Source organism: Cheilinus undulatus, linkage group 16 (genome assembly GCF_018320785.1).
Source record: "Cheilinus undulatus linkage group 16, ASM1832078v1, whole genome shotgun sequence".
NCBI lineage: Eukaryota > Metazoa > Chordata > Actinopteri > Labriformes > Labridae > Cheilinus > Cheilinus undulatus.
Window position 1 is genome coordinate 12099185 of NC_054880.1, and position 26693 is coordinate 12125877.

Sequence of the window (26693 nt, forward strand, 5' to 3'; positions counted from 1 at the left end):
CCCACTAATTAACTTAAAGTAATAGTTCAAAGCTGAAAACGGTTTAATTATTGAATTCAGGTGTTTCTGTAAGATCCATTGCCACAAATGTATAAAATTACTCACAATCTGAAGAGCTCTGTGACTTCAAGCATGGGAAGGATGCCACCTTTGTAATATGATTAATGTAATTTTATCTCTGCTGGATTTTCCAGTCAACTAATTAAAAAGTGGAAGCATTTAGGAACAGCAACCACATAAAATCACATAGCAGGGTCAACAACTACTAAGGCCTGTGGTGCATAGAAGAAGCCATCACCGCTGATTCCATAACTGAAGAGTTCTGAACTTCCACTGGCACTGATGTAGGAGAACGTTACCTACCTGACTGCACGCACCTGAAACAAACATTTTAGAGTCCTGGCTGAGGAGTATAGATGCACATCGTGAACATTTTCCAGTGATACTCTTTAATACCATGTTACGCCTCTTGTCCAGTCAGATTGCTTTGTAAGAACTTTATGTTGAATAAATGACAACAAAGTTTTGGAATGATTTATTAAAAAACAACAGGCAATAGAAAATACTCAGAACCTCGTCAGCCATTGTTCAAGACATGGGGCTAACATGACTCAAGATAGACATGAAGGGACTTGATTGTATACTTTCAAATAATTACATGGTAATCTGGCACTCAGATGATGTAAAACTTTTCAGAGTTGTATAGAGTGTCAGCATTTACAGGGACAATAGCCATTACATACTTTCTTAAAAGGTGGTGAAATCAAATATAAAGTTACTGTTTTCTTCCCCAGTATATGGGAATAGTAGGGATTAAAATTTGTTTTCCATAGTGGACAAAGTCAAGATACAGTAATCTCAGAATCAGTTAACCAGACATTTTAAAGTAAAATAATTATGAGTACAAGAAATGTAAAACTTTAGTTGTTGAATCATTTATCCCATTTTACTATGGCGGTCCTCTCAAACTGTGATGGTCTTTCATGTGTTTTTTTTTTCCTATGACTTTGTGACGATTATCAGGGTCAAAACCAATAAGAATATTGGGTTTGGGATGAATAATAGCTCTTACAGTAAAATTCTTACAGTATATAAAGGCAACGTTAAATTGATGACAAGGAAACCAAACTGCAGTTTTGCAACTGAACAAGACAATTCACATAGAAATGTTTTCAGTCGGTTTTCAAGGGTGGATTTTTAGACACTGAATCCAACAGAGATCAACAGTTTTGTGGCTTGTTCAAACAAGGATGACACATTTTTACAAGAACTTAAGGAATCATAACAAATGGAAGGTAACCAGTAGTAGTGTTGATGATGAGCAACCATTCAGCAGAAAAAGGACAGCCATGTGAGCAATAACAGTAAACAGTCTGAATGCTGAGCCTCGCATCTCAGTTCCCAAGTCCAACCTACACTGACACTGTGCGTTTGATAAATTCTACAACTCCTGATCAACGGGGTTTAGGAAGCATGATCTTCCCTGCTGTTCAACACAATGTAACTTTTGTCAAGTTTGTATTTAAATGCTGAATCCTGCTGATTTATGTCTGATGGTTTTTTTGTTTGAATTAATGTTTCAGTCAACCTAAAAGCATTTGCACTATACGCTGCTGCACCAGAAAAAAGGTCACTTCTTTTCTCACTGCACTTGATCACTCCGAGTCCCCCTCTTCCTCATAGTCGGGTATAAATGGGGGGTCATCAGGTTTCTTGGCCCGCTTCATGCTTCCCTCATTCCCCGTCCTGAGATGCAGCTCTCTGACGGTTAGGATGCGGGTGAGCATGGCCTCCATGGTGCTGTCATCCAGAGGGGTGGAGGAGAACCACAGGGGGCTGTTGGGGACGCAGCAGCGCTCAGGGTGAAGGTAGAACAGGTTGGTGCGCTGCTTGACCGACTCCGAGCTAAATGGAAGATATAAGTTGATTTCAACAAGCAGGGAATAAAGGAGGATAAAGTGAAGACCTTATTTAGCATAAAAAAGAAAACTCACCACTTGGAGAGGTAAAATTCATAAAGTCGAACCGGACAGCGGAGAGGGTTCTCTGTGTTCTCGATCATCTCAAGGATATCCTCTTTGTTCTCCTCCTCCTTTTTCTTTTTTGCTGGAACCTCTGGCTCTGAAGAGTAAACAGTACACAAGCCCATTTATATTCAGTTTCATCTGAAATATCAGGATAGGATGTGGAGGATTCTTTCGATCTTTGCGTTTACAGTTTAATATTATGGTATACCAAAATTCAGATGACGAGGCTCATTCCATTTAGTCTTTCTAAACCTGAGAAAGAACAAGGAAAAAGACAAACAAATATTGTAATATGCAGCTTATTAACTTAAGTATTTATACCTGGCTCAGCCTCGTTTACTGCTATTGGAGGGTAGAAACGCAGGAAAGTGGTCTTAGTGTTGTTTGGGTTGGTTTTGGTGCAGCGCATGACATGAGCGAAGGACAGCTGACGATGCTGCTCCACCGTGGTGAAGCCAAAGAATTTACAGCAGAAAAAAAGCAGAGTGTTGAGAAGGACAATAGGGGAGTATGCCCCCAGCTGTTTACAGCCCCACAGGAACTCCTCCTCCACACGGGAATGGATATAACCTGAACAGAGAGGAATATGTTTGACATTTGATCAAATGTCCAGATGTTCATGTTGAACAGAGACAGGCAGGGAGATAAATTAACATGTGGCTTAAAACATACATGACTCACCTTTTGCTGTGATTGAGGGTTGGAAACCTCTTAGCATAGCAGTGAACTCAGTAGAGAACTTGTTATAAAAGCGATCCATAAATATGTTCTCAACACGACCGTTTTCAAACAGGTACTGAAGAGAGACAGAGTATAACCACAGTGAGACGTGTTGATGGAGGACTACAGGCTCTGTCTATTTATATGTAAAGGATTTCTTACCTGTTGAATGCCGAGGCAGAGGTAGAACAGGCTGTCAGGGGAATACCGCTCTCCATTTGGTCGTTTCACCTCACTGATGAAGCAACACAGGCCATAGCTTAGCTCAGCAGTGGTGCACCGCAGGATGTCCTCCTTTAACTCCATGGGACGAGCTGGAAACCATGAAATATAAAAGGATTAAATCAAGCAGCCTCAAATAGGATGAAAGACAAATTAACCTCAGACGCTTTTCCTCCATGTGCTCTTGTAAAATTGTCTTCAGTTGAGGCAGATATTCATTCAGACTTGATTCTGGTCATACCAGTCTGAAAACAAACCAATATGGAGCAGGTTCCCTGTCTGTAAGTGCAAAACTGTCTGTGCCATGCACTCTGAGGAAGTTGTGACCTTTCTAGACAACAGTGTCTTCAAAGCATGAACCTCAATCTCGCTCTAGCGCACTCTACTCTGCTCAAGATACCCAGGAGAGCAGACGGATCCAAATATTCAGACACAGGAATGCACAGAGCCAGTTTCAAAATAAAACACCAGATACAGATGCCAAATAGTTTATCCCATTTACATAAACCTTACATCAAAAATCATTACAAAAGTTTTCATGTCAACTTTGACTTCCAGGCAAGTGGTGCAACTCAAAATTTGTGTCTGAATCAGATAAAATTTGCACCGTGTATGCTTGGCTTAAAGGGATATTTCTTCCTCAATCTTGGATGTTTTGAAGCTTTGGCATTTCTTCATTGTCTAATTACACACAGCAGTGCTTCAACTTAGACATGTTTTCTTTGTGTTTTTGTTTGAAATATGTTTTGAATTGTGATTTTCTTTTGTTTGATAAATTAAAAAACGGGTCAGGCCAGGTGATCCAGGTGATTGATTTGTCAATCAATCATTTGAGTTTCAGTTTATAACTACATATAATCAATGCACTATAGGTTTTGATGAGATTGTTAAGCTTAAAAAGTACAAATAAAACACTTCAGCCATGTTGAGGTCATGTTATTTCCTGCTCAGTCAGACTTACAACCAAAGCGTGGCTTCTCCAGGTTGGGCTGAGTTTGCCTCCACTGAATCCACCTCTTCCAGGCATCGACGCCGTACTGACTCTTCAGTTTTGGGACTTCTATAGCTGCAGACTTACTCGATGAGCCTTTCTTGGACAATGCTTCCTTACCCAGTCGCAGTGGCTTACGACCCTTTAGTGAAGGAGACAAAATTATCCAGGTGAGACAAAGGTATGCAAATACCCTCTAAAATCTATAATATATTCTATGATCTTTACTACAAATAAGTTGTTTCTTAGGCACAATCTGACCTACTCTTATTAGCTTGAGAAAATACTGTGATGGATGATTTTCTATTTTTACCCTTTTGTCTCTGGCTTTCCTGTGAGCTTGACGTCGTCGGGACGTTTCAGGCTGCGGGCTCGGGGATCGTCTGGCCTGCTCTCTCAGCCGGGCCATCCTCTCCAGGGTTTCTATGAAAAACACGCAAAAGTCAAACCAGCATTTCCGGGGTATTTGTTGTAATTTAGTTGGTGTTTTTATACTTTTCCTGCTTGAAATGTAACACATAAATTTGACTTTTAAATGCTTTAAAAAGATCAAGAAGGATATTAAACTGAATACGCCAAGTTTCATGAACTTCAACCCTGTCTCCTCACCGACAGTGAAGTCAGCTTCGACGTCCATGGGAGGCGGAGCTGGAGGTGGAGGTTCAGAGTACGGCTCACTGGGCATCCCAACGGGAATGTCTAATATCTGGTTGAGCTTCTCGTTGGCGTACAGTCGACTGGGAGACCTGAGACCTGCGTCAGAAGAGGCATCCTCCCAGTTGTTCAGGAAACTGGCTAAATCCTCACTGTCCAGGTCGTCACTGTAGTTGCTGGTGTGGTCTGTTGAAGAAAATACAAGGAAACTCTTAATCCTGAAGAAAACATTTCTCTTATAGCAAAAACATCAAATATATAAAAATATGAACATTTCTGTGAAACACTGAAAGAGGAAAAAAACATGGATTAAATGGAAAGAGTGTAAAAACTCCACTTTTACATGATATTAAAGTGGGGTATATTTATTAAGTATACTTATATATTTATTCGTATAATAATAGAACTCTGCAAAAGTCTTTTTTTCCCCATAAATATCTTTCTAAACACATTCTTTGGATTAAAAAGAGGCATGACACTTCACTCCTGAAAAAGGAAATGGCTGTTTAATAGACTCAAAAATGTTCACATTTAAAAAAAAAAAAAAACTACATTTCTTTGTATTTTTGAGTGTTGCTCTTTATTTCTACTGTTTCCTTAAACAGTTGACAAAGCATCTCTTACCTTCTGGTGCAGGCACCTCTTGTCTTGGTCTCTCTTTTTCCACCACTTTCTCCTTCAGTCTTGCCTTCTGGTCGGGCTTCTCGTCATCTTCTGCGACCATCTCAGCCATGAGGATGAGCTCGGCCTCGTAGGGGTCAGATGGGATCTTTTCTTTAATCTCCTGGATGGTTTCAACGATTTGTTCTGCACTATCCATGGTCACTGGGAGGAACATGGGTACAGGAAGCTGTGGCAGAAGAATAATATTACAGTCTTTGAGGGTTTGGACAAAGATGCTGAATATTTTTGTCCTTGTTTATGCTTCTGCTTCGGTTGCATGGAAGTGGATCACGCTGTGAGCGCTACATACTTGACAAGACATATTTGGTACATCCTCATCACTCAGCAATATTCTTCCCAAATGTTACTCTGTAGTATGATTTTTATGTCAGTTGCTGATCTCGTTGCCACATTTATTGCTTGTTTGTGTAAAGGAAACCATGCCAAATGAAACACAAGTATTATGTTCAAGTTTGTCAACTTTGGCCAGTAAAGCTGCTGAGAAATGTTGGGCCTCTGGGAGAGATATGGGTGTGGAAATGCACGTCTAATATTTCAGATGCTAGCAAGTAGATCTGATATATTTACCCCTGCCTGCAACCATTAATCTCACTCTTAAGTATTAACGATAGCCCTGGAGACTTCACTCACATACCAGCAGTCATCTGTGCTAACCAGCGGAGCAATCAAAGGGTGTGCTGTCGGCTCAAGTTAGATTTTTTAGCAAGTTCATTTTGGCTGCATGCATTGGCCTCTGAGTAAGGTTCAGGGCTGTGTGGACCTCTGGTGTAGCTTCGATGCAAAAGTCAGGCTTGTTCCGTAAGTAGTACAAAGTTATTAGCTTTTCCTTGGCTGGCTGAGAACTGACACTTGTTCACTAAAGTAAGCAAGAAAATTAACACCAACAGCCAAAATGGTTTTAATCTGCAGGCTTGGTCTCAGACAACTGCAGGCAAGCACTTGTGTCATTACTTTCATATTTAAAAAGAGGAAAAACTACCAGCTCTCCCCCAATCCCCTGGTATAGTTTTAATCACACCCTATAATTTAAAAATTTATATCTATGATGCTCTACAGATCAAACACTAAAACCAAAGGTGGATGTGCAATCTGACATACCGGTAATGGCAGGCCGACTGGTTTTGGCGTGTACTGACTGTACATGTTCATTGGTACAGGAACGTATACTGGCACTGGGATGGGTACAACCATGACTTTAGGGAAGATGTCCTCTACATAGAGACAAAGAAGAAGAAAATACTGTCAGGAGTCCATCATAACAGTTTAAACACAAATAACACTTTGATTCTGTAAGTCAGCAGTTCTCATCCATTTGCAGTCAAGTCCTTAAAAAACTTAAAATTTCCCAAGTTACCCTGATCTAAGTGTTGTGATAAAACGACGACCACTCCAAATCTCTCTGACTGCAGAGGGATTTGTGTAGTAGTACAGGTAAAAATACATTTACAAAGAACTCTCTGTTAACAATAAAAGCACCTTAAGGTTTGAGCATCAAACATTCATTAGGAAGTTGTACAGACTTTGAAAACACACTTTCAGTTTTCAGGCATCTAACAGGAGAGAAATTCCACCCCCAGAGTCACTGTGTATGGGGTTGTTCATTTACCTGTTTGTGCTTCCACATCGACTGTCTGTGTTTTACAGGAAACTCCTTTATTCTGCACCAGAGGTTTACAAAGCAGAGCCTTGTTCTTCAGAATTTTTGGTGCAGGAGGAGGATTTGCTTTCACTTTCTCTGTCTGACCTGTAGGACAGAAATATGAAGAAATTAATACAATTTGACCTCATTTTCCCACTGTGGTCCTGTTTTATCAAATCCTCACTAAAACTTTGGAATTAGTCGCCTAGGTAAATCTCTACTGTTTACGTACAGAGCTGTGGATAAGTATTCACCCCCTTCCTGGCTTCTAATCTTTTGCGTATTTCTCACATTAAATGTTTCAGATCATCAAACAAATTTTTACATTACACAAAGACAGCCTAAGTAAACAGATAATTTATTTTATTAAGTGAAAAAGGCCATCCAACCTATCCGGTCCTATGTGAAAAAGTCATCGCCCCTGAACATAATAACTGGTTATGCCACCCTTGGCAGCAATAACTGAAATCAAGCGTTTGCGAAAACTGGTGATGAGTCTTTCACATCGCTGTGGAGGAATTTTGGCCCTCTTCATTGCAGAATTGTTTTAACTCAGCCATATTGGAAGGTTTTCCAGCATGAACTACCAGTTTAAGGTTATGCCACAGCATCTCAATCAGATTTAAGTCCAGACTTTGACTTGGCCACTCCAAAACCTTCATTTTGTATTTTTTAAGCCATTCAGAGGTGGACTTAATAGTTTGTTTTGGATCATTGTCCTGCTGCATAACCCAAGAGCACTTGAGCTAGGGTTAGGGTTAGGGTTAACTGTTGGTATGATGTTCTTTTATAAAACACTGTGTTAGTTTTACTCCAGATGTAATGGGGCACCATCTTCTAAAAATGTCAACTTTTGTCTCATCAGTCCACAGAATATTTTCCCAAAAGTCCTGGGGATCATCAAGATGTTTTTTGGCAAATGTGATACAAACTGTTGTGTTCTCTTTTAGTAAGCAGTGGTTCTGGTCTTCGATCTCTCCCATGATGCCATTTTTGCCCAGTGTTTTTGTTGACTCATGAACTCTGACCTTAACTGAGGCCTGCAGGTCTTCAGATGCTGTTCTGTGTTCTTTTGTGACCTCCTGGATGAGTCATTGATGTGCTCTTGGGAGTGATTTTGGTAGGCTGGCCTCTCCTCGGAAAGTTCACCACTGTTATTAAGTTTTCTCTATTTGTGGATAATGGCTCTCATTGTAGTTCAAAGGAATCCTAAAGCTTCAGACATGTCTTTGTAACCCTTTACCCCCTAATATCCACATTAATTTAAAGAACTGAAACATTTAACTGTGACAAATATGCAAAAAAAAAAAAAAGAACTCAGGAAGGGGGTAAATATTTTCTCACAGTACTGTATTTGTGTTTTACTGCGTACTTCGAGTTGTCCTTTCAGGGGCGCTGGATTTCCCTGCAAGAGACATGACGTTGGCGATGACAGGCGTGTCCTCTACTGCACCTGTAACACCAGAAAACACTGATGACAACTTTTCTATCATATACTTATGTAGGCTATAATACCACAGCAATAATAATGCTTGCCTTTGAAGATCTCCTCTGGCCTGGTGACGTTATCGCAGCAGAACTGCAGCAGACACAACAGATCACAGAAGTGTTTGACTTCTCCCAGCATAGGGAGACTCTGCTTCAGTTTACCTTTACGGCCGCAGGTGTCGCACTTTGCAACCTGAAAGACAAAACAATAAGAGCATTAACATCCAGAGTTTCTGTGTGACTATGATGTTTATAAGCTGCAGAGGTCGACTTACATGGCAGAAGAGCATGGTGTATTTGGACCTGCACTCCTCAGAGCAGAACTCCTCTGTGGAGCCTCCGTACTGAGCCGTCACCAGTTTCTTGGACATGCAGTGGCAGTAGACGCAGGAGCTGCAGTGTTTGCCCCAGTGTTTAGTCAGATCGTGTCTGAAGAGGAGCTTACAGCCTGAGTGGAAAAGGAGAAACTTGAGGACAGTGTGCACAGTTTATTTTCAAGTTCTGTGGCTCAAAAAGACACAGCAACTCAACTGTTAAAGACTCAAACTGCAAAAAAACAATAAAATCAATATTCCTGATAAAGTAAAATAATTCACACAAACATATATTGACTGATCCTCTCACCGTCACTGCAGAAGAAGCAGTTTTTGTTGTTAATTCTCTTGGCGTCTCTGGTGATCTTTTCAATCTTACAGTATTCACACAGGCTTGTGACGTTGTTGGCTTTCTTAAACTCGTGAGAACAGTCGACGCTACACACAAACAGCAACTTCTCCTGTAAGCACAAAGCTGGTTTAAACAGCAAATCCTCAATACAATGATACGTCAGAGTGCATCAAATTTTCTCCACTCTCAGAGCTAAGATCTTCAGTAGGGCATTACACTTATTTTTATTTATTTATACCTGCACCTTTGCAACACAGAAGTATTTCCATTCAAAGTTTGATTTGTCTTTATTTGTCAGCTAAGTTATCCAGGTTTTCTGTGTTCATCTTTGACTTGATTTGTGGACTGAAAAAACACGGCTCAAAAAACTGAAAGATGTCCTGCTGCAAATTTATAAAATAAGCCTTATCTAACCTGACCAACCAGCTCAACTCCACCCAACTCTGATCAGTATTGGTAGCAGTCTCCTAACATACATACTGATGAGGATGAAATTATTAACCCCCTTATGAAAATCTAACTTTTTAAAAAGTATTTCCCAAGTGTGGTTAAACAGAGAAGACATCTTAACACAGGTTTGTTTTTTTTCTCCTTCCTTCTCATTTCTTTAATTGGTTCAATTGTAAATTTTTAAAGCAGCTGTCTTCCCTGTTAGGTTGTCTCTATGCATATCTAGATTGCTGGGTTTTGTTGTTTTAGTTTGGGCTGTAGTTTGTTATTAGCACGGTCTTCTCATTGTTTCTTTTTAATCTTAAGTAGGAGGTTTATTTTTGGGTTAGGTAGCCTTATAGGTTGGTGGCTGGTCCAGCGGCCCATTGTGGGTCCCTCATAGTCACTGCTACTCTTTAGTTATTTTTGGACAGCACCTACAGCCTGTTTAGTTTCATTAATTTGATTTTATAACTGAAAATCAAAGTTTTTGAAGTGTTGTTTGTGTCTGTTCTTCATGTGTTGCTGGTCGTTTCATTAGCTGCAGGAATAAAAAACACTGAGGGTATCGTCTGGGGGTAGGACGACCAAAACTTCCAGTTAATCAGATCTGAATATCATTTCTGAAACACAGAACTTACCTTGATCTGGATGAGTTCAGGTTTGAACGTTATGTTGACTTTACACTGGGCACAGCTCAGCTTCTTTTGTCCTTTGGGGACTTCTGGCTGAGGCTGCAGAGGTTCGACTGCCTGGATTTGGGTAGATCCGATTGGCAGCTTGGTGAAAACATTCACCTGTTTCTGGGCCTTCTTAAATTTATCCTGAAAAAATGAAACAAAATCAGAGTAAGGATTTTAATTTCAAAGAAACTGTGGACAGGGCAGGAAGTTCTGGTTCACAACTCATGTTCACAGGTTTGTTCAAATGTGAAAATTTCTACAAATAATTGAAACTGTTCTGATTGGGAATCCCAACTTCACTACAGTGATCTGCACAAGAAATGTATTTTTGCTTCGTACATTTTTGTCATAAACATCAGTATTGGTTTTATCGTAATTATCACAATCAGTGCATCTCTTAAACATCCATCCATGATCTACATAGCTTATCCTGTTCAGGCCTATCCCAGCTGTCATTGGGCGAGAGCCGGGGTACACCCTGAACTGGTTGCCAGTCAATCACAGGACTGACATATAGAGAAAGACAACCAGGCACGCCCACCTATAGCCAATTTATAGTCCCCAATAACCTAACAAGCATGTTTTAGTCTGGAAGAGGAAGCTGGAGTACCCAGAGAAAAACCAAGCACGCACAGAGAAAGCATGCAAACTCAGCGCAGAAAGACCCTGAAAGGAAGTGATCCAGGAACCTTTATGCTCGATCTTTTTAACATGTAAGAGTAAACTGAACCCCAATCACTTAATGTAGGTGTGTCAGTCTGAATTCAAAAATTCCATTTACCATAAAATCTGGTGTATAACCCACACTTTTAAAACTGCTTGAATACCAGGGCGACTTGCATAACAGCAAGTGTGCAGCTTCACAGTGCATGACACCTAAAACGATTCAAAATTCACCCTAGTCACTGTGTACTGCACACAGCTGCTTTGCTGCTCTGTGGTTCAATGTCAGTCAGACTGACATGTTAACTTGTACTTTTATGTCCAGTTTTAGTTAGACTAACACAATGACATGACTTCTTCTGCATATAAACATACTAAATGATAGTCTGTAAGCGTAGAAGCACAGGTGCATGTCAGCCTTTAAAAACAGCAGAAAATTTTGTTTATTATGGGACGACTGGCTCCACATTTGAGCCCAGCTGTAGGGTGTGTTTGTTACCTGAAAAGCCATGACGCAGGGAAGGGTGCAGAAGTTCCTGATGGAGGTATCCGACATGGCCAGGTGGTAGGCTGGGACTGTATTTTTCCCACAGTTATCACAACTCAAACGAGAACCTATCAGACAGAGGAGAGCTTTACATGAACAGAATTAGATCTGATAGCAAGTATTTAATGCCGACATGAAAATCAACTTCTACTACCTGAGGCACTGACAGTCTTGACCTTGTACGCCATCACACAGCTGCTGCTACAGAAGAGGTTCACAGAGTCGTCTTTGTTTTTGTTGTCCACCATCTCTGAGACCATCCGGGTGGACTGACACATCGTACATGGCTGGGCTGTCTTTGTTTTCTTTTAAAGATATAAAATAAGTAAATCCACATTGAGAAGCTAAACGCTGCATGTTTAAACAATCTTCCTCATCACATTAATCCTTTATTAATATTAAATAAACAGTCAGAATAAGAAACTTCTATCCTCAGGAAACAGAAATCTAAGTTTATGTTGAATTTCTCCTACCTCTTTGTACTTGGCCAAGCAGTCGAGGTTGCACAGAGTTTTGTTGACGTCGTACAGCTTCAGCATGATGGGTTTGCTGTGGCAGTATGAGCCGCAGTTTGCACAGCCGGCCATCGAGAGGTTGTTTACTGTCCGGAAACGATTAAAACAGGAGTCGCTGCAGATCTTATGGACAGAGCCACTCAGGATCACCTCGTGTTTGCTCTGCAGAAGGATGACACAAGAGTAGTGGATTATTTTTTTAAAGACTGACCCTTTAAAAGATATATGTGCAGTTGACAAATGAAAACACATTAGGAATATGGAGACAAAGAGAGAGTGGGACTTTCTACTGTTTTCCTACACTTAATAGGCAGAATTATTCATATATTGGGTAAACATAGACCCTGGTCTTGTGAAATAATACTGAAAACCATCATTTATTTATCCCAGCTCTGTTAAACTCACCACACAGTATCTGTTGCACATGCTACAGACGGACTGTGATGCTGCAGGCTGAGTTGTGTCTTTGTTGTTGGGGAACGTCCTGTAGTTCGTGGGGGTTTTCTTAAAGGTGAAGGCATTTAGACAGCGCTGGCTGCAGAACTCCATCATGCCTCCTTTATTGTCTGGAGCCAGAATGACTTCCTGAGGCCGCAGAATCAGCCTGAGAGAGTGAGAGGGGTTAAGATTAATAAGAATCTCTGTTAAAAGTTTAACTCAGATTTAAACTTTAACATCTTTATCAGATCTGCAGCATATTTTTCCTTTATAACTGTGAAGGTAACTTTTTTCACTGGTGCTCACTTCTGGCAGTTCTGACAGATCTGGCAGATCTTTGTGTTTCCAATGTTTGAGGGTAGAGACGTGGTGAGGCAGGCTGTGGAGCAGAAGAGTAATGGATTCCCCTTTTTCTGGAAAGCCGTCTGTCCCTTCGTCAGGCTCTTCTTGCAGTTTGCACAGTTCATGAGCGATGACGGGGGGTTGATGATGGCCGGCGCATGAGCTTCTGTAGATGGAGTCACAGAGAACACCGACCCGATCCTCAAGTCGTCCTGCCAGGAAGAGCAGTGAGGTCAGCGATGGTGCAGCGATCCTAGAGCCACCAAAGTCTAACTGTAGGTCTGAGTGCTCAGAGGCTTTTGTTTGAAAAGTGACAGCGTGTAACTCAAGACCTAGACGCTGACATTTGCAGCATCCTGGTATTCGATCTTAATAGAGTGAAAGTAAAACAAGTGAGTTTACTGTGGCTGGATCATAACCTCATTCAGAAGACTGAGGTTTATCGGGGAGGGGATTAAATCTCTTCTGCATAATAATGTGAAGTTCAACTTAGCTCAGAACATGAAAATCATCATGCAGGAAGACCAAAACATCAAACTTCCATGTGACTGATGTAAATGTTTGCATGTTTGACGAGGCATTCATTTTAAAAATCTGTTTGATAGCTCTGAGTTTCAAACCTTTGCAGTGTTGGGCTCATCCTTCACGTTAGCTGTAGACGTGGAGGATATCTGAGCCTGTTCGTACTCTTCGTCTATGGGTTCATCCTTCACCTTCACCAAAGGAGGAGAGGCAGCGGAGGGGGTTGTCTGAGAGGAAGTATGTAACCTTTCCTACAACATGAAAAAACAAACAAGTAAATAAGCTGCTGCTGTTTAAACACAGTTACGTAAATACCAAAACATGATATGTTTTAGAAGTAATAAAGTCTGACTAAAAGCCTGCTTTAAAATTACAAACATTTGCTCTATTAGCACAGGATTAGTTTTACCGAGGGAACTGTGGTATTTTGTGATGATTGCGCGGGATGTCTGTGTTTCTAATCCCATTGGAATTAACCATTCTGTAATTTATGGAGTAAAACATCCAGGGCAAAGTACCTACTATATTTCAGCACATACTCAGGTCCACTGATAACTCTAATCCCATGCGAATTGGTGTTTCTTTAATTTAGGATGGAAATGATGGAGGCAGCACAGGACTTTGTTTTGACACAAACAGTTGCTTCTCTGTCAGTTAATTTCAGCTCATGTGTAAAAACAGCTTTATTTCTCTCATTTATTTTAACTCTGCTGTCCATATGTGTGTGTGCTGCTGCTCTCTCCATAAGCACAGCACTTCTGCTCTGTTTCTGACAGGTTCTCTATGCAGGTGCCTGATCAAATATCAGTATCATTTAGCTGTATATTTCATGCATTTCATAATTTATGATTTGAAATGTGTCGCTCATCATTCAGTGTTTAGGTTGTAACAGCTGATCAGTGCAAGGAAAGTTGTTAATGCGTAACAATTCTATATTTGAAGAGCACAGAATAACATCAACAGCATAAAAACTGTAAAAAGTAAAAGAAGAGGTGCAGATTAATGAGACATCTAGCTTTCTCTAACATTAACAGGAGGGACGCTCAACTTTCTCTTCCTCTGTGTGATCAGCAGATGCATAATGAGAGAGTTAGAGGAGGCATTTCACTAGTTTATTAGTCATGGACAGCTTGCTCCAAATCTAAAATGTAATAAAATGTATATAAAGAGGGAAAAGACCCTTAAGCACATGCTGTCTATCGGAAACTCTGTTTAAGAGTATGTATAGGAAACATGAAGGAAATGTCACCTGCAGAATGCACGGTGCACAACATTGCATTTTTTTTGTATGAACCTTAGAATTAAAAATTTGGGGGCGCAGGTGGCCGAGTCGTTAAGGCGTGCCCCATGTACGTGGATGGCCCAGGTTCAAATCCGGCCTGAGGCCCTTTACTGCATGTCTCTCCCCCTCTCTCATCCCTGTTGCCGACTCTATCCACTATCCTCCTCTATCAAATAAAGCACAGAATGGCACAAAAATGCCCAAAATAAACCTTAAAAAAAAAAGAAATAACCTCCATGTTTTCCTTCAGCAATGTCTGTAAATTTGAGTACCCAAAGGCTCTAAGCCTTTGCTAACCCTATGCAAATGCATCGCACCAAAAAACTGACAAGAGAGAGTAATTCATAAATTACCAGAGGTCCCTAGGTATTTTTTAATGCCATGCGAATAGTACCATTGGCTAATTTTATCATTTTCACTTACATTTTCTATTCTGGGTAGAGACAGCTTCACTACTTTCATCCCGTTCATCAAGGTTGCTGGTGATGAGCTGTCCCGTCCTACAGAAACATGAGTAAAACATTAAATAGTAAACTTTTAATCAAGACTCACCTAAAAGTACATGCTAATAAAAACACTTACACAATAAAACAATCATTTAATCTAAAAATAATCAAAAACAAACAGAAATTTGAATCACTTTTGACAAGCTAGAATTTAAAACAGCTTAAAGCAGACCTTTACGAGAAGTTTTCCTGCATATAAAACTATGAGGCGGCTGCCCTCAGCTCTAAAATGTAGAAAACATCCCAGCCAGATCTGCTCTGAAGTGACTCACCTGTACTGGCAGTGGCCTCAGATGATGGAGACGAGACGGACTGCATCGAGTCTACAGTTGTTTTCACGTCCTGTGTCTGGTCCTCTTCTAAAACTGGTGGTACCACCGTGGGTTTGACATCAGGCTCATCCTCTACAGAGTTACTGTCGTCCACCACAGAGGCTGTGAGGAAACATTGATGATGCAAAGCAGGGGTCAACATTTGTACAAGGGCTAGCTTTTTCCATACAAGCACTTTGGGGGCGGAACTTTCAAATTAACACAAGGGCTGTGTCCGAAACCACACACTACTTCCCTACTCGCTATCCACTCTATAGTGAGCAGCATATATAGGAATATATAATAGACTCAACTGCAAAACACAAAATTTTTTTCAGACACTACACCGGCCGCGGGCAATGATGTCATCGCTGTCTCACAATTAAAACATTTAGTGGCAACAGCTCATAAATTTTATTGACAACGGCCAAGGATCAAAATTAATGGTAGAATTTCAATGAAAACTGATACAAAATGTAACGTATTTTCACAAAAAATAAATATACTAATAGATAAAAAAAAGTTGTCTCTATAGTGACAAAATAATATACATTTTTTGTGTGTATTATAAAGATGATGCTCTCATGTCTTGTAATCATCATAGGGGGAAAAAGTTACTCCGTTTTGAATCCTTAATATTTTCTTACAGATTTGGTAAAACCAGCAAACAAAAAAGCATTTTAAAAAATGTTTATATATGTTCCTGTGCTCCTCTCATTCATCTGTCATGTTTGAGAGCAGCAACCGCGATGCATTATGGTAAATATTGCTGGGCTACTGACCATCAGTTGTTCACTACTTTTCACAATGCATTGTGGGATAGAATGAGTGCACTATATAGTGAATAACAATGCACACTCAGAATTCGGACACCACTACAAAATGGTGTATCCACTAGTGCACTATATAGTGAATAGGGAGTGATTTCAGACACAGCCAAGAATTGTTTTGAATGGTCTAACATATTTTTGTTAACTTTAAGGCTCTAACAGTGAGAAAAGTCCCTATGTCGCAGCCAGCCACAAGGGGGTGATTGACGTATTTTAGCTGAATATTTCTGTGGCTGTCATGTTGTTCATCGCTGGGTTTGACGCTAATATGCGGTGTATTGATATGTGGAAAAACCCAAGCCAGAATACTGTACTCCCAAGCCAAAAGTTAACATAGAAAACGTCAGTTTTATCATCAATGGACTGATAATTATGTTTTAACATGAATCAGAGTTGTTCCAAATAACATGAAACTGTAAACTTGAGTGTGTTCATTCAAGATTGGCACGTCAGACATATCTGACCTCAAAATAAATAAAGCAGATCATTATTTGAACATTCTTTGTTCCAAACCCTTTGGTGATAAGTCATGGAAAATCAACACTTCCTGTTTACCTGAGCGGCTGCTGTCCACCTCCATCATGTTTTCCTTCTGCTCTTTCATCTGAGCCTCTTGCTCCACTTGATCCACGGTGCCAATGTCCATCATTTCATCGAGGTCGTCTGCTCCAGAAACCCCTAAATGACCGCCCAGAGGTCGCTCTTCAGGCATTGTGTCGTCGGACTCCTCCTTTTTATCTGCGCCCGTTTTTCCCTCCTTGTTTTCCATATTTGTCTCCTTGCTGATATCAGGACTTTCTTTTATGTCAAACTCTTCCTCAGTTTTTACCACAGCGCCAGGCTTTTCAGAGTCCGAACCTCCTCCAGAATCCTCACCTTGAACTAAAACTTTAGTGACAGTCTCTTCTGTGAGGGAAGACGGCTGCAACGAGGATACAGCCACATGTTCAGTTTCTTCACTTTTTATGACTTGTTCAGCAGCCGAGTCAGCCTCCGCTCCATCATCAAGTAATCCAGGTGAAGCTCGCTGTTTCAGCTCTGGCTCTCCTCCTCCTGCTGACGTGCCAGGCTCCACAGATTCTCCATCTGCTTCCTCCATTGCCTGTGTAGGACAGACGACAATTAACAACAGGTTAAAAACATACAACTAGTTATTTTATTTTGCTTCTCATGAGGGATGTCAAAGAGTAGCTTTATTGACACAACTGCATCTTTGAATGCTGGTTTATCCGAGTCTGATCTAAAACAAGTCTGTCAAAGAACCTTTAAGGTACACAGAAAACATATGGATAAAATCATATTGATAAGTTAATGTTTAGTACACCTTACTGTTGCATAAACAATATTTAAAAACAAAAATACTAGATCCAACTGTTGTCTTATATACAACTATATTTCCCAAAAAGATGGGATGTTGTGTGACACATGATACTGGAATTTTGCAGATATCCAATATTGTGGTCGCTAGTACCGATATCAATACCAATAGTTAAATGTAGTTCCCTAGTTTGAGGATGAACAAGTTGACAATTTCGTAAAACATTTTTTAAAGTTTAAGGAATGATGATGAATAAAGACAGACTTCAGCTAGTGTAGGTCTAGCTTAAAACTCCACTGACTGTTCGTATGGCCAATATTTACTACTGATGAAGGTAGATTTTTATAGTTTTTAGAATATTATGTGCCAATTTTTAATTCTGTACCAGTAAAACATTTTTAAAAGTTTGTACAGTGGCAACGATTGGGAAAGGTGTTAAAAAAACTAATTTCGATATCTATTAGGTCAAAGGTATGATATGCTATATTCTAGATATTAGTGCAGAAAAAATCAATTCGATTTTATGAAAGTATATCGCGGAGTAATGGCTTCCAAACAAGACTCAAGTCAATCTCTTTCTGGGTTTGTTTCTGTCTGAGCTGCTAGATGTTGTTCAGCAGTTGATTAGACCGTTGAGGCTTAGGATGAGAATTTTTTGCTCTTGTTTGGGTACTAGGAAGGGTTAGGTTAAGTAGGCGAGGTTATGCACTGGCTTTGAACCAACCCTAGAACCGTCATAGTGGAAAAGAGTATGGGAGACATGGATGATGAAATACATTTCTGATATGTTCAGATGTCAGCAAGAAGATCTGTCAATTGTTAGATCGTCTGTAGTCATTTATCTCACACCTGATACTGCCAGTCACCTGGTGCTGTCCAGCAAACCAACTCCAGAGCACTGATGAATCTTGGTCATTTTTTTTTTTTTTGGCCTTTTAGCCGTAATTTGGATAGGACAGCTGAAGAGAGATAGGAAACACGGGGAGAGAATAGGGGAAGACATGCACCCAACACACACCGAGACTGGGAATCGATCCCCAACCAGTGCATCAAGGACTACAGCCTGTGCACACGGGCGCCTGCTCCATCCACTGAGCCTAACCTGCTATTTAGTTACACTTTGAGGAGATGCAAATCAGGCTTTGTATGAAGGCTTCTGTGTAGGCTCAGGTTCAGAAAGTAAAGTGGCAGATAAATGAATTCAACAATCATCATTAGAAATGTTCAACATAAATGTACAAAACATATCTGCAAATCACTCTATTCAAAAAAGTGTATCCCCTTTTAAGAAATCCAAATGCTTAAAATGCGTTGAAAAAACATTGGATATGAATAGACACTACAGAAACAATGACTGATCTCTGATAGAGTATGTTTTCATTACTCTATCCCCGATTCGCTGCAAATTTACTGTCAAGCAGGAAAACTATGTCCTAGTACAGACACTAAGTCTTTCTAGTCCACTAACAGTTAAAAAAAGACTATTTTCAATTAATTTTAGTGTTAATTTTCACTGCTACCGAAGTTTATGGCGCTATGTGTCCACACAGGTGGGCTTCAAGTCCTACACATACCCGTGTAATAAACTACTGGGCTAGCTTTATGTAACACCAGAAACTGAGAATTATCGACCTACACGTTATAAACAGACAACTGCGTGCATGCACTCCAAGTTAAATGAGATTATGTGTACATATTTTCACGTCTCACAGTTAGAAAAAATGTTTACGCTAATTTAGCCCAACCAACACACTATTATAGCAATGTAAACACAACTGACAATACTACGGCCGCATCTTCAGCCATTCAACAGCTAAAACCACCATTGTTGGGAATATTTGGTGTTAAACGGCCTCCAGGAGAGTAGTTCCCATCAATTCGGTCATCTGTTGATCTTATGTTGACTGATAAAGCGACCTGTAAACAACTGGCTCACCGCTGGCTAACATGGCTAGCGTGCTCTCATGTCTGCACGCCCCTCTGCATGCATTAGCTCGCTGTGGCTAGCTAGCCATTACCGTGGATCATCATTGTAAACCGAAATAACTGTCCACTGCACAAATTAAACCACAGCCCAGGATGGTAGAACTCTAGGTTTGTCCGTGTCTTCACTTAAAAACGTTATTAGTTGTGTACTCGGCCGTAACAACGTGCAGAAAATTACCGCGCCAGAGACTTGCACAGACGAGACTTGATTGGTGGTCAGGCGCTGCTGTCCATCGCCACTTCCCGTAGTCGCCATCTTTGCTCCAAAATCCCAATTTTTAAGTTTGCCTTGTGTAGTGTTTGTTTGAGAAATAGGGTTTGCATGAGTAGAATACGTTTTAAACGATTTCTTTTGACACGCTTTGGATCAAGTCTAGTTTGCTGGAGAGCGTCTGTCTTCTTCTTAGATTTGCGTTTGTGCAGATATTAAATTCAAATTGCTCGCTACTGCCCCCAGTGTTAGAAAGCGTGTACTACCCCCAGAACACCAAATGGCAAAAACCATTACAATGTATTGAAGTTAAAATGATGAATTCAGTTACAATTCAAAACTAAGAAAATGTTCAATATCTTTTTTTCAAAATCAAATCGGGAGGAACTTTTGACGGTGTTTCAGTTTAATTAGTGACTGTGTTTACTGGTGACTTTGAATTTGTCTGAGGTTACCGTTGTACAGATGCATCTCAAAAAAATGGAATGTCATGAAAAACTTTACTTCTTTCTGAAAAATTCAAAGAGTGAAACTTCCATATAATATGGATTTATCACACACAAGGTGAAATATGCCAAGTTTTTCCTTTTTGTTTGTTTGTTGAGTCTTGATGATTACAGCTTTCAGTTCATGAAAATCAAAAAGACACAACCCTCCACATGAATTATGCTAATTTATGAACTCTGTAATCGGTCTGTAGTTCGCACAAATTATTGCATGTGACCTGGCATGTTATGATGCTCAGGCTGATAGCAGCCTTCAGCTCGTCTGTATTGTTGAGTCTGGTGTATCTTCCTCTTGACATTTCCCCATAGAATCTCTACGGGGTTCAAGTCAGGCCAGTTGGCTGGTCAATCAAGCCCAATAATACCATGGTCAGCAATCCAGTTTCTGGTAATTTTGGCTTCACTGTGGGCAGGTGCCAAGTCCTGCTGCAAAAGGAAATAATCTCCATAAGGCTTCTCAGAGGATGAAGCATGAAGTGCTGTAAAATCTCCTGGTAAACAGCTGAAAGTGTCGACTCTGGGCTTGATAAAGTACAGTGGACCAACATCTACTGATGATAGTGCACCTCAGACCAGCACTCACTATGGAAACTTAAAACACTGGACTTGAAGCACCTTGGATTCTGTGCCTCTCCAATCTCCCTCCAGACCACTGAGATTGCAATGGTCCAGTTTCTTTTTCTCCTAAGCCCAGGTGAGATGCTTATGACATTGTCTGTGGTTCAGGATTGGCTCCACACTGGGAACACAACACTTACAGGTTGTTTCCACCAAACGGTCCGGCTCAGTTCAGTGCAGAAAGGCACACATTTTTTTGCGCTTCCATAGAGCAAATGTTGGAAAGGGACCTAAAAAACCCACTTTTCGGTCCCCTTCCGTAGGGGTACCAATCTTAGGTCCATTTCCTGGACATATCTGTGTCGTGGCTCTTGATCCACAGACTCCAGCCTCAGTCAGGTCTTTGTGAGGTTCTCTTAAAGTCTTGAATCTGCTTTGTTTGACAATCCTCCAAAGGCTGAGCTTATCCCTGTTGCTTTTGCTCCTTTTCTTACCACACTTCTCCTTTCCAGTCAACTTCCCATGAATATGCTTCGATACAGACTCTGAGAACAGCCTGCTCTTTTAGCACTGACCTTCTGTGGCAAACCCTCCTCGTGGAGGATGACAGTGATTTTCAGGCTTCCTTCCATACAAAGTAAAGGCCTGATTATCAGATGGTTCTTAAGATTATCTTACCCAACTATCCTGTAGTGTGTGGTGTGTTACAAGTAAAAATTTTCCCTCTCTGACCTGATCAGGGGTGCTCCAACACCAAAAACCCTGTTGTGTATGATGGGCACCAAGGAACACCAAGCAGACACAGGCAGACCTGTGATGGGATATGGAGGATTAGCCAGTCAGGAAGCAGGCTAACTGAAGGAGGAGGTAAAACAAAAAAATAACCATGGCAACAACAGTACACAGCAGTGCCGTAGATGGTGCTGGTGAATGGGAAGCATGAAGTTGGATGGATGTCAGAAATGAAAGCGCAACTTGTTGATTTGTTAAGTTTGTGATCTATTTAATCTGTATCTACCCCACCCACCCCCTGTAATCTTTGCCGTATTATATCATGTGTATTCATCTTTTTTACTTATTTTTTTTTTATTGTCCTTGTTTTAATCTTTGCATTTTGAAAAGCACTTTGAAACCTTTTTTTTGTTACATTATATAAATATTATTTTTAACAAAACAAGCATTTCACATGTATTGTCAAACATACCATACCTGCAATGGACTAAGCATGTAGCATACAGCTAACAACAGTAGCCTCTTCACTCAAAAGTCACGTTTGACCATGCAAGATTTGGCGTTTTGAGAGATGAGACCAGGCTGCAAGTCTGGTAGTCGGTGAACAGCATTCATTAGTGTGTGGTGGGATATGAACAAAACTGTAAAATCAGTGACTATATGGTGATATGTGTGGGGTCTCTGACATTTGAAAAATTGGTTAAGGTTTTAAATATCTTTTATGTGTGGCACACTTTAGTTACAACAGACATCCACAGCCTGCATCACTCCCCATCTAGAGTTCCCTGCCTTACTCAATGCCAGTGTTTTATGGACCTTATTCATTTTTCTGATGAAGAATTGGAAAAATTGACCCAGACCAGAAGGGCCACACAGAAATTCTTTAACTCAAGTTAGTTTATGGCGGTTGCTTTATTCTTCTAATACCGTTGGAACTGGTGGGTCGCAACCCAAAAATGGGTTGTGGAGCAGTTTTCGGTGGGTTGCAAATGTGTCTTGTAATCTATCTATCAAGAACATGCAACCATACTTATTTTACTGTTTTATTGTGATAATGGGCAAATTTAAATGATTTGTCAATATTTCAACTTATCTCCTTTTCTTGCAATAAAAGAGCTGCTTTACCGTGTTAATGAATTAATTTCTCGAGATCTCTGGAAAATTGGCTAAAATCTACACATTATCTGGAAAAGAGGGTCGTAAAACATGTCAGTTTTGCCCTGCCTCCTGTTCCTGTCGGAAATTCTGTTTCATCCAAGATCTTAAGTGAAACATTTTTATTTACTAAATGTGCATTGTTGAAAGTTTTTGGAAATTTTGGTCACGATTTGTCATCAAAGATATTGGTGGGTCCTGAGGCAAAACTAGTTGAGAAACACTGGTATAAAAGATATGTTTACCTTATGTAAACCACATGTTAGTTATAAAACTAGAAAACTGAGCTGAAATAACTAACTATATAGGCCGACTTAATGCTCTGGAATACACTGCTTGACCTTTGGTTTTTCACTTATAATTGATTCTTATTTCTAGTCATTTAAACCATTTACAGATGATATTTTCGAAATCCAAGACCACATGCCATGTAATGTTTTAAGTATAAAGGTCATAAAGCACATATCACAAGAACCTTTCCCTACAACTATGTGCTTTTAATCTGAATATCAAACTTGAACACAATCCCTGTGTATTTGCATTCATTGAATATATAGTCATAATGCCCTATATTCTGTTTCAGTCGTTTTACCATTGTGTGTAGTTACTACAATAAGGCATTCATCTCCAAATGGACAGTATATTGCCTTAAAATAATCAGTAGATGGGCTGAAAGTTTGACCAAAAATCTAACAAATTTCATACATGAAACTATTTTCACAAAATATCAGAAATAAAAACTTGACACACTGCTTTTCAAAACCAATGATTTATTTACAACTGTTTGTATCACATGATTGATGCTGCTCAGCTTTTGTTAGTGTTAGTTGTTCCACCACTGTCTCTTTGTCTGGCTACATGCTCTGGTATGTTTGCTGATGGCTTGATCTGATGCTGCTGATGATCTGCCCTGGGCCTAGTGTCCGGATGTCATGGATCAAACTGATGTCAGGGTAAGAGTCCCTCATAATCTTCTCTGGGGGGGCACGGTAAGTGACAGAAACACCAGAGGCCAGAAGACGATCCAAACCCCCCGGCTACATCATAGAAGAGCATCGCATCTCCAAAACCTGAAAAAAATATAAAAGACAAAAATACCAAAACACATCAGTGTTGTTTTAATTCATTTATGTCAGTTTGTGAAAACAAAATTAAAAGAATATACCTGAACCAGATCAGACATCATTATTTTCTTTGAGCAGTCCTCCATGAAGCTATAGCAGATGTAACCCGGGAATCCGACCTGTGGGTACAGGAAAAAGATGAGGGCCCAGTAATTAAAACAAACAATCTTCTGCAAGTGTGACAGCTGATGACCTACCTTGCGTCCCTGCAGATGTTAAATTTGCCAACAGCAACAGAACTTTTCCTCAAATATGTCAGCAGCTGGTCCTGGATCGCTGTATAAGCTTCATGGATGACTGACATGAGGTATGAAGACTGTACTGCTTGGTAAGTTGTCCTCTTTGGTAGCAGCAACTTCTCTGAGATTTCAGTCTCTGTTGTGCCGGTGAAAAAAAAAATCTGCTGAGCAGACGAAGTGGACATTCCTCTGACATCAGGATGAAACTGCCACACTCCACTGTGCCCACCTAGACACCTCCACTAAATCCTTATCTGGATTCAAAATGGGCAACACCACACTGATGACAGGTTTTAAAAAGTTGCAGAAGATGCAACTCATTTACAATCCAGCATCTCATGTCTCCACCTGCCAAAACAACCAAATCAGAGCTGGATGTCTGAAAGGAGGAAGATTTGCTGCTGGACGAAAGAAATATGTCACTGTCTTCTTCAGCTGGTGCACCGTCTGAGCTGCTGCTACTCTCAAGCATCTTAGAGGACGTTTGTCTCCAGCCGTTGAGCTTCCTCAGTGAGCGGCTGCAGACAGAGTTGCAAAACAGTTAGACCTATGTTCTGAAATACATGTGATATATAAGGAAATTGTGTTTGGTAGATTATGTCTTTGTTATAATGCTTCTTGATAATAAATCTTATACTGTTGGAAAGTCTGTTCATCTCCCTTTTAAATGGTGCCACATTTGTAAGGAACACCGTTTGTGGGATGAGCAGCAGAGCAATGTGCCAAATCTTCTCTGCAAATGCCAAACAGCTTATTCTGCCATTGACTCTTGTTTTGTGTTGTTTATAGGCATATTGGAAAATTAATATTCATTTAACAAACAGAGGCCTCAGCGGCATGTGGAAGAACCATTCACACCAACAGCTTGGCACCTCTTTCTCCATCGGCCTGGTCACATACTGCTCAAAACCAGAGTCAATAGCCACTGCAATAAACAGGCTTTCCAATAGTAGAAGACACAGGTGTCAAAACTCAAGGCCCGGGGGCCAAATCTGGCCCGCAAGATGATCTCATATTTCTGTTAAAACTGGCCCATCGGTTTGAGGTCTGCAGATCTCCTCCAGTATAAAAATGTTAATTTATCCTTGATGATTTAAGATATCCTTGTTAAGTCTAAATCGTAAAAAAAATAAGGAGTAAAAATATTTAGATAAGAAGTCAGGAATGTGGAATGAATTTGTGTTTTAAGTTCAAGTTTTCAATTTAGCATCTCACAATTAGGACTCAAACTTAGGATTTTGACATTCAATTTCATACAGCACTTCAACTCATAATTTTGACTTATATATTTTGAGCTTTAAGATTCATGATTCTAATTTTTAAGTGATATTTTGACCTTTTTAATAAATTAGATTATATTTTACCTCATATTTTCAACTCCAAACTTTGACTTCATAATCCAATGTTTGACCCTTCAGACTCACAATTTAAAATTTGAATCATATTTTGACTTTCAATTTTTAATTTCATTTCATATTTGACCTTTTAACTCGTGATTTTGAATTTCTTTCTAATATATTTGCCTTTAAAAACATTTTTCAATTTCATGTTTTGACCTTCTTGAACTAATAAATCTACTTTTCTCAGGCTGTGGGCCTTTTAACTTATCTTTTTAACTTTTTAAATGTCAAAATCGTTAATCATCAGTGCTAAGTTTTTTTTTTCCATATTTTATTACCAGTGAAACAAGGTTGACAGTTTATGGTTTAAAAGTTGACCCTGTTAGGCCCTCAGCTTAGTCCTGAATCCAGAATCCGGCCCCTGCTGTGATTGAGTTTGACACCCCTGGTATAACATTTATTTGCATGAGGCATTATATCAACAAATAAATAGTCTATGAAACATAAATTTCCTTACTTTTGGTGCTAAGTTCATTAATTCTTATGTGATGATAGTTTGAACTGAAGCTGCAAACTCTCTTATTAGTGACAGTATTTCATCTTCACCAGAGTGATTGCTGTCTGTGACATATCAATGAACTGAAGATGGCTCCATATGTTTACCTTTGCTTCAGACCTCACAGCAGGACAGTAAAAGTAAGCTCCAGAGGTTGATGGTCTCTCTCCTGGGAGGCGATGTTCAGGGCTGTCAGAGCAAGTTTAACTTTGATCCAAATGTGGTGGCTTGATGGCTCAGAGTTGAATCCTTCTTCGGAGTTGACTGTAGGTCCGCAAGAAACTGTTTATCATGGCTTGTGCTTTGCAATTCACATACTTCTAAGTCTAGCGTTTCTACACAGTACCAAGCCAACATTTCCGTCATAAATGCGAACTAATACCCCCAATGTAAACCACTGCGGTAGGTGTGAATATGATAATTGTTTACAATCATACATAATGAATAGGACAAAACCTCATCAGGTTTCACATCTGCTTACCTCAAATATTGGAACAGCGGAGTTGTTCAACCTGTGAGTGTCTTCTACATAATCCTTTTCGGTAAAATGAGCACTACAGACCAGATATTTTCTCAGTGCAGCGGGTGGAGAGTTGATGTCCATATTCAGGACAGCGAGCCAAAGTTTACGGAGGCCGATGTCACGCAGCGGAATGTGGTGAAATCTGTACGGAGTCCAGGCGGTTTGCTTGTTTGAACAGCCAGGATAAACACAAGTACGGACCATTTTCTAATTCCTCAGAAAACGGAATAAAAAAAGACACTCTATGAACGCCAGTCACCGATGCTTGACCCCGCCACACTCTTCT

The 26693-nt window shown here is 40.1% G+C and overlaps 1 protein-coding gene across 5 annotated transcripts; it reads right to left on the minus strand.

Annotated features, from left to right (window-relative positions):
- Nucleotides 1-485: 485 nt before the first annotated feature.
- Nucleotides 486-26693, minus strand: LOC121523930 (zinc finger MYM-type protein 4-like). Of its 5 annotated transcripts, none has more exons than XM_041809004.1 (26): nt 26366-26693; nt 16715-17261; nt 15291-15452; nt 14936-15012; nt 13329-13481; nt 12673-12920; nt 12334-12532; nt 11887-12090; nt 11568-11718; nt 11366-11481; nt 10162-10344; nt 9050-9200; nt 8701-8873; nt 8474-8618; nt 8310-8390; nt 6905-7042; nt 6397-6509; nt 5239-5464; nt 4570-4800; nt 4274-4383; nt 3931-4102; nt 2910-3061; nt 2709-2823; nt 2349-2597; nt 1995-2121; nt 486-1905 (listed from the first exon to the last, which is right to left on the minus strand). In XM_041809004.1, the coding sequence occupies exons 1-26, from the start codon at nt 26609-26611 to the stop codon at nt 1656-1658; spliced, it is 4719 nt and encodes a 1572-aa protein (XP_041664938.1). In that variant the 5' UTR covers nt 26612-26693; the 3' UTR covers nt 486-1655. The 5 variants fall into 5 exon arrangements, 4 of the variants coding, with proteins under 4 accessions (XP_041664938.1, XP_041664939.1, XP_041664941.1 ...); XM_041809005.1 differs by lacking the exon at nt 26366-26693 and adding an exon at nt 19642-19858 and having other exon boundaries at nt 488-1905; XM_041809007.1 differs by lacking the exon at nt 26366-26693 and adding an exon at nt 18344-19635 and having other exon boundaries at nt 488-1905.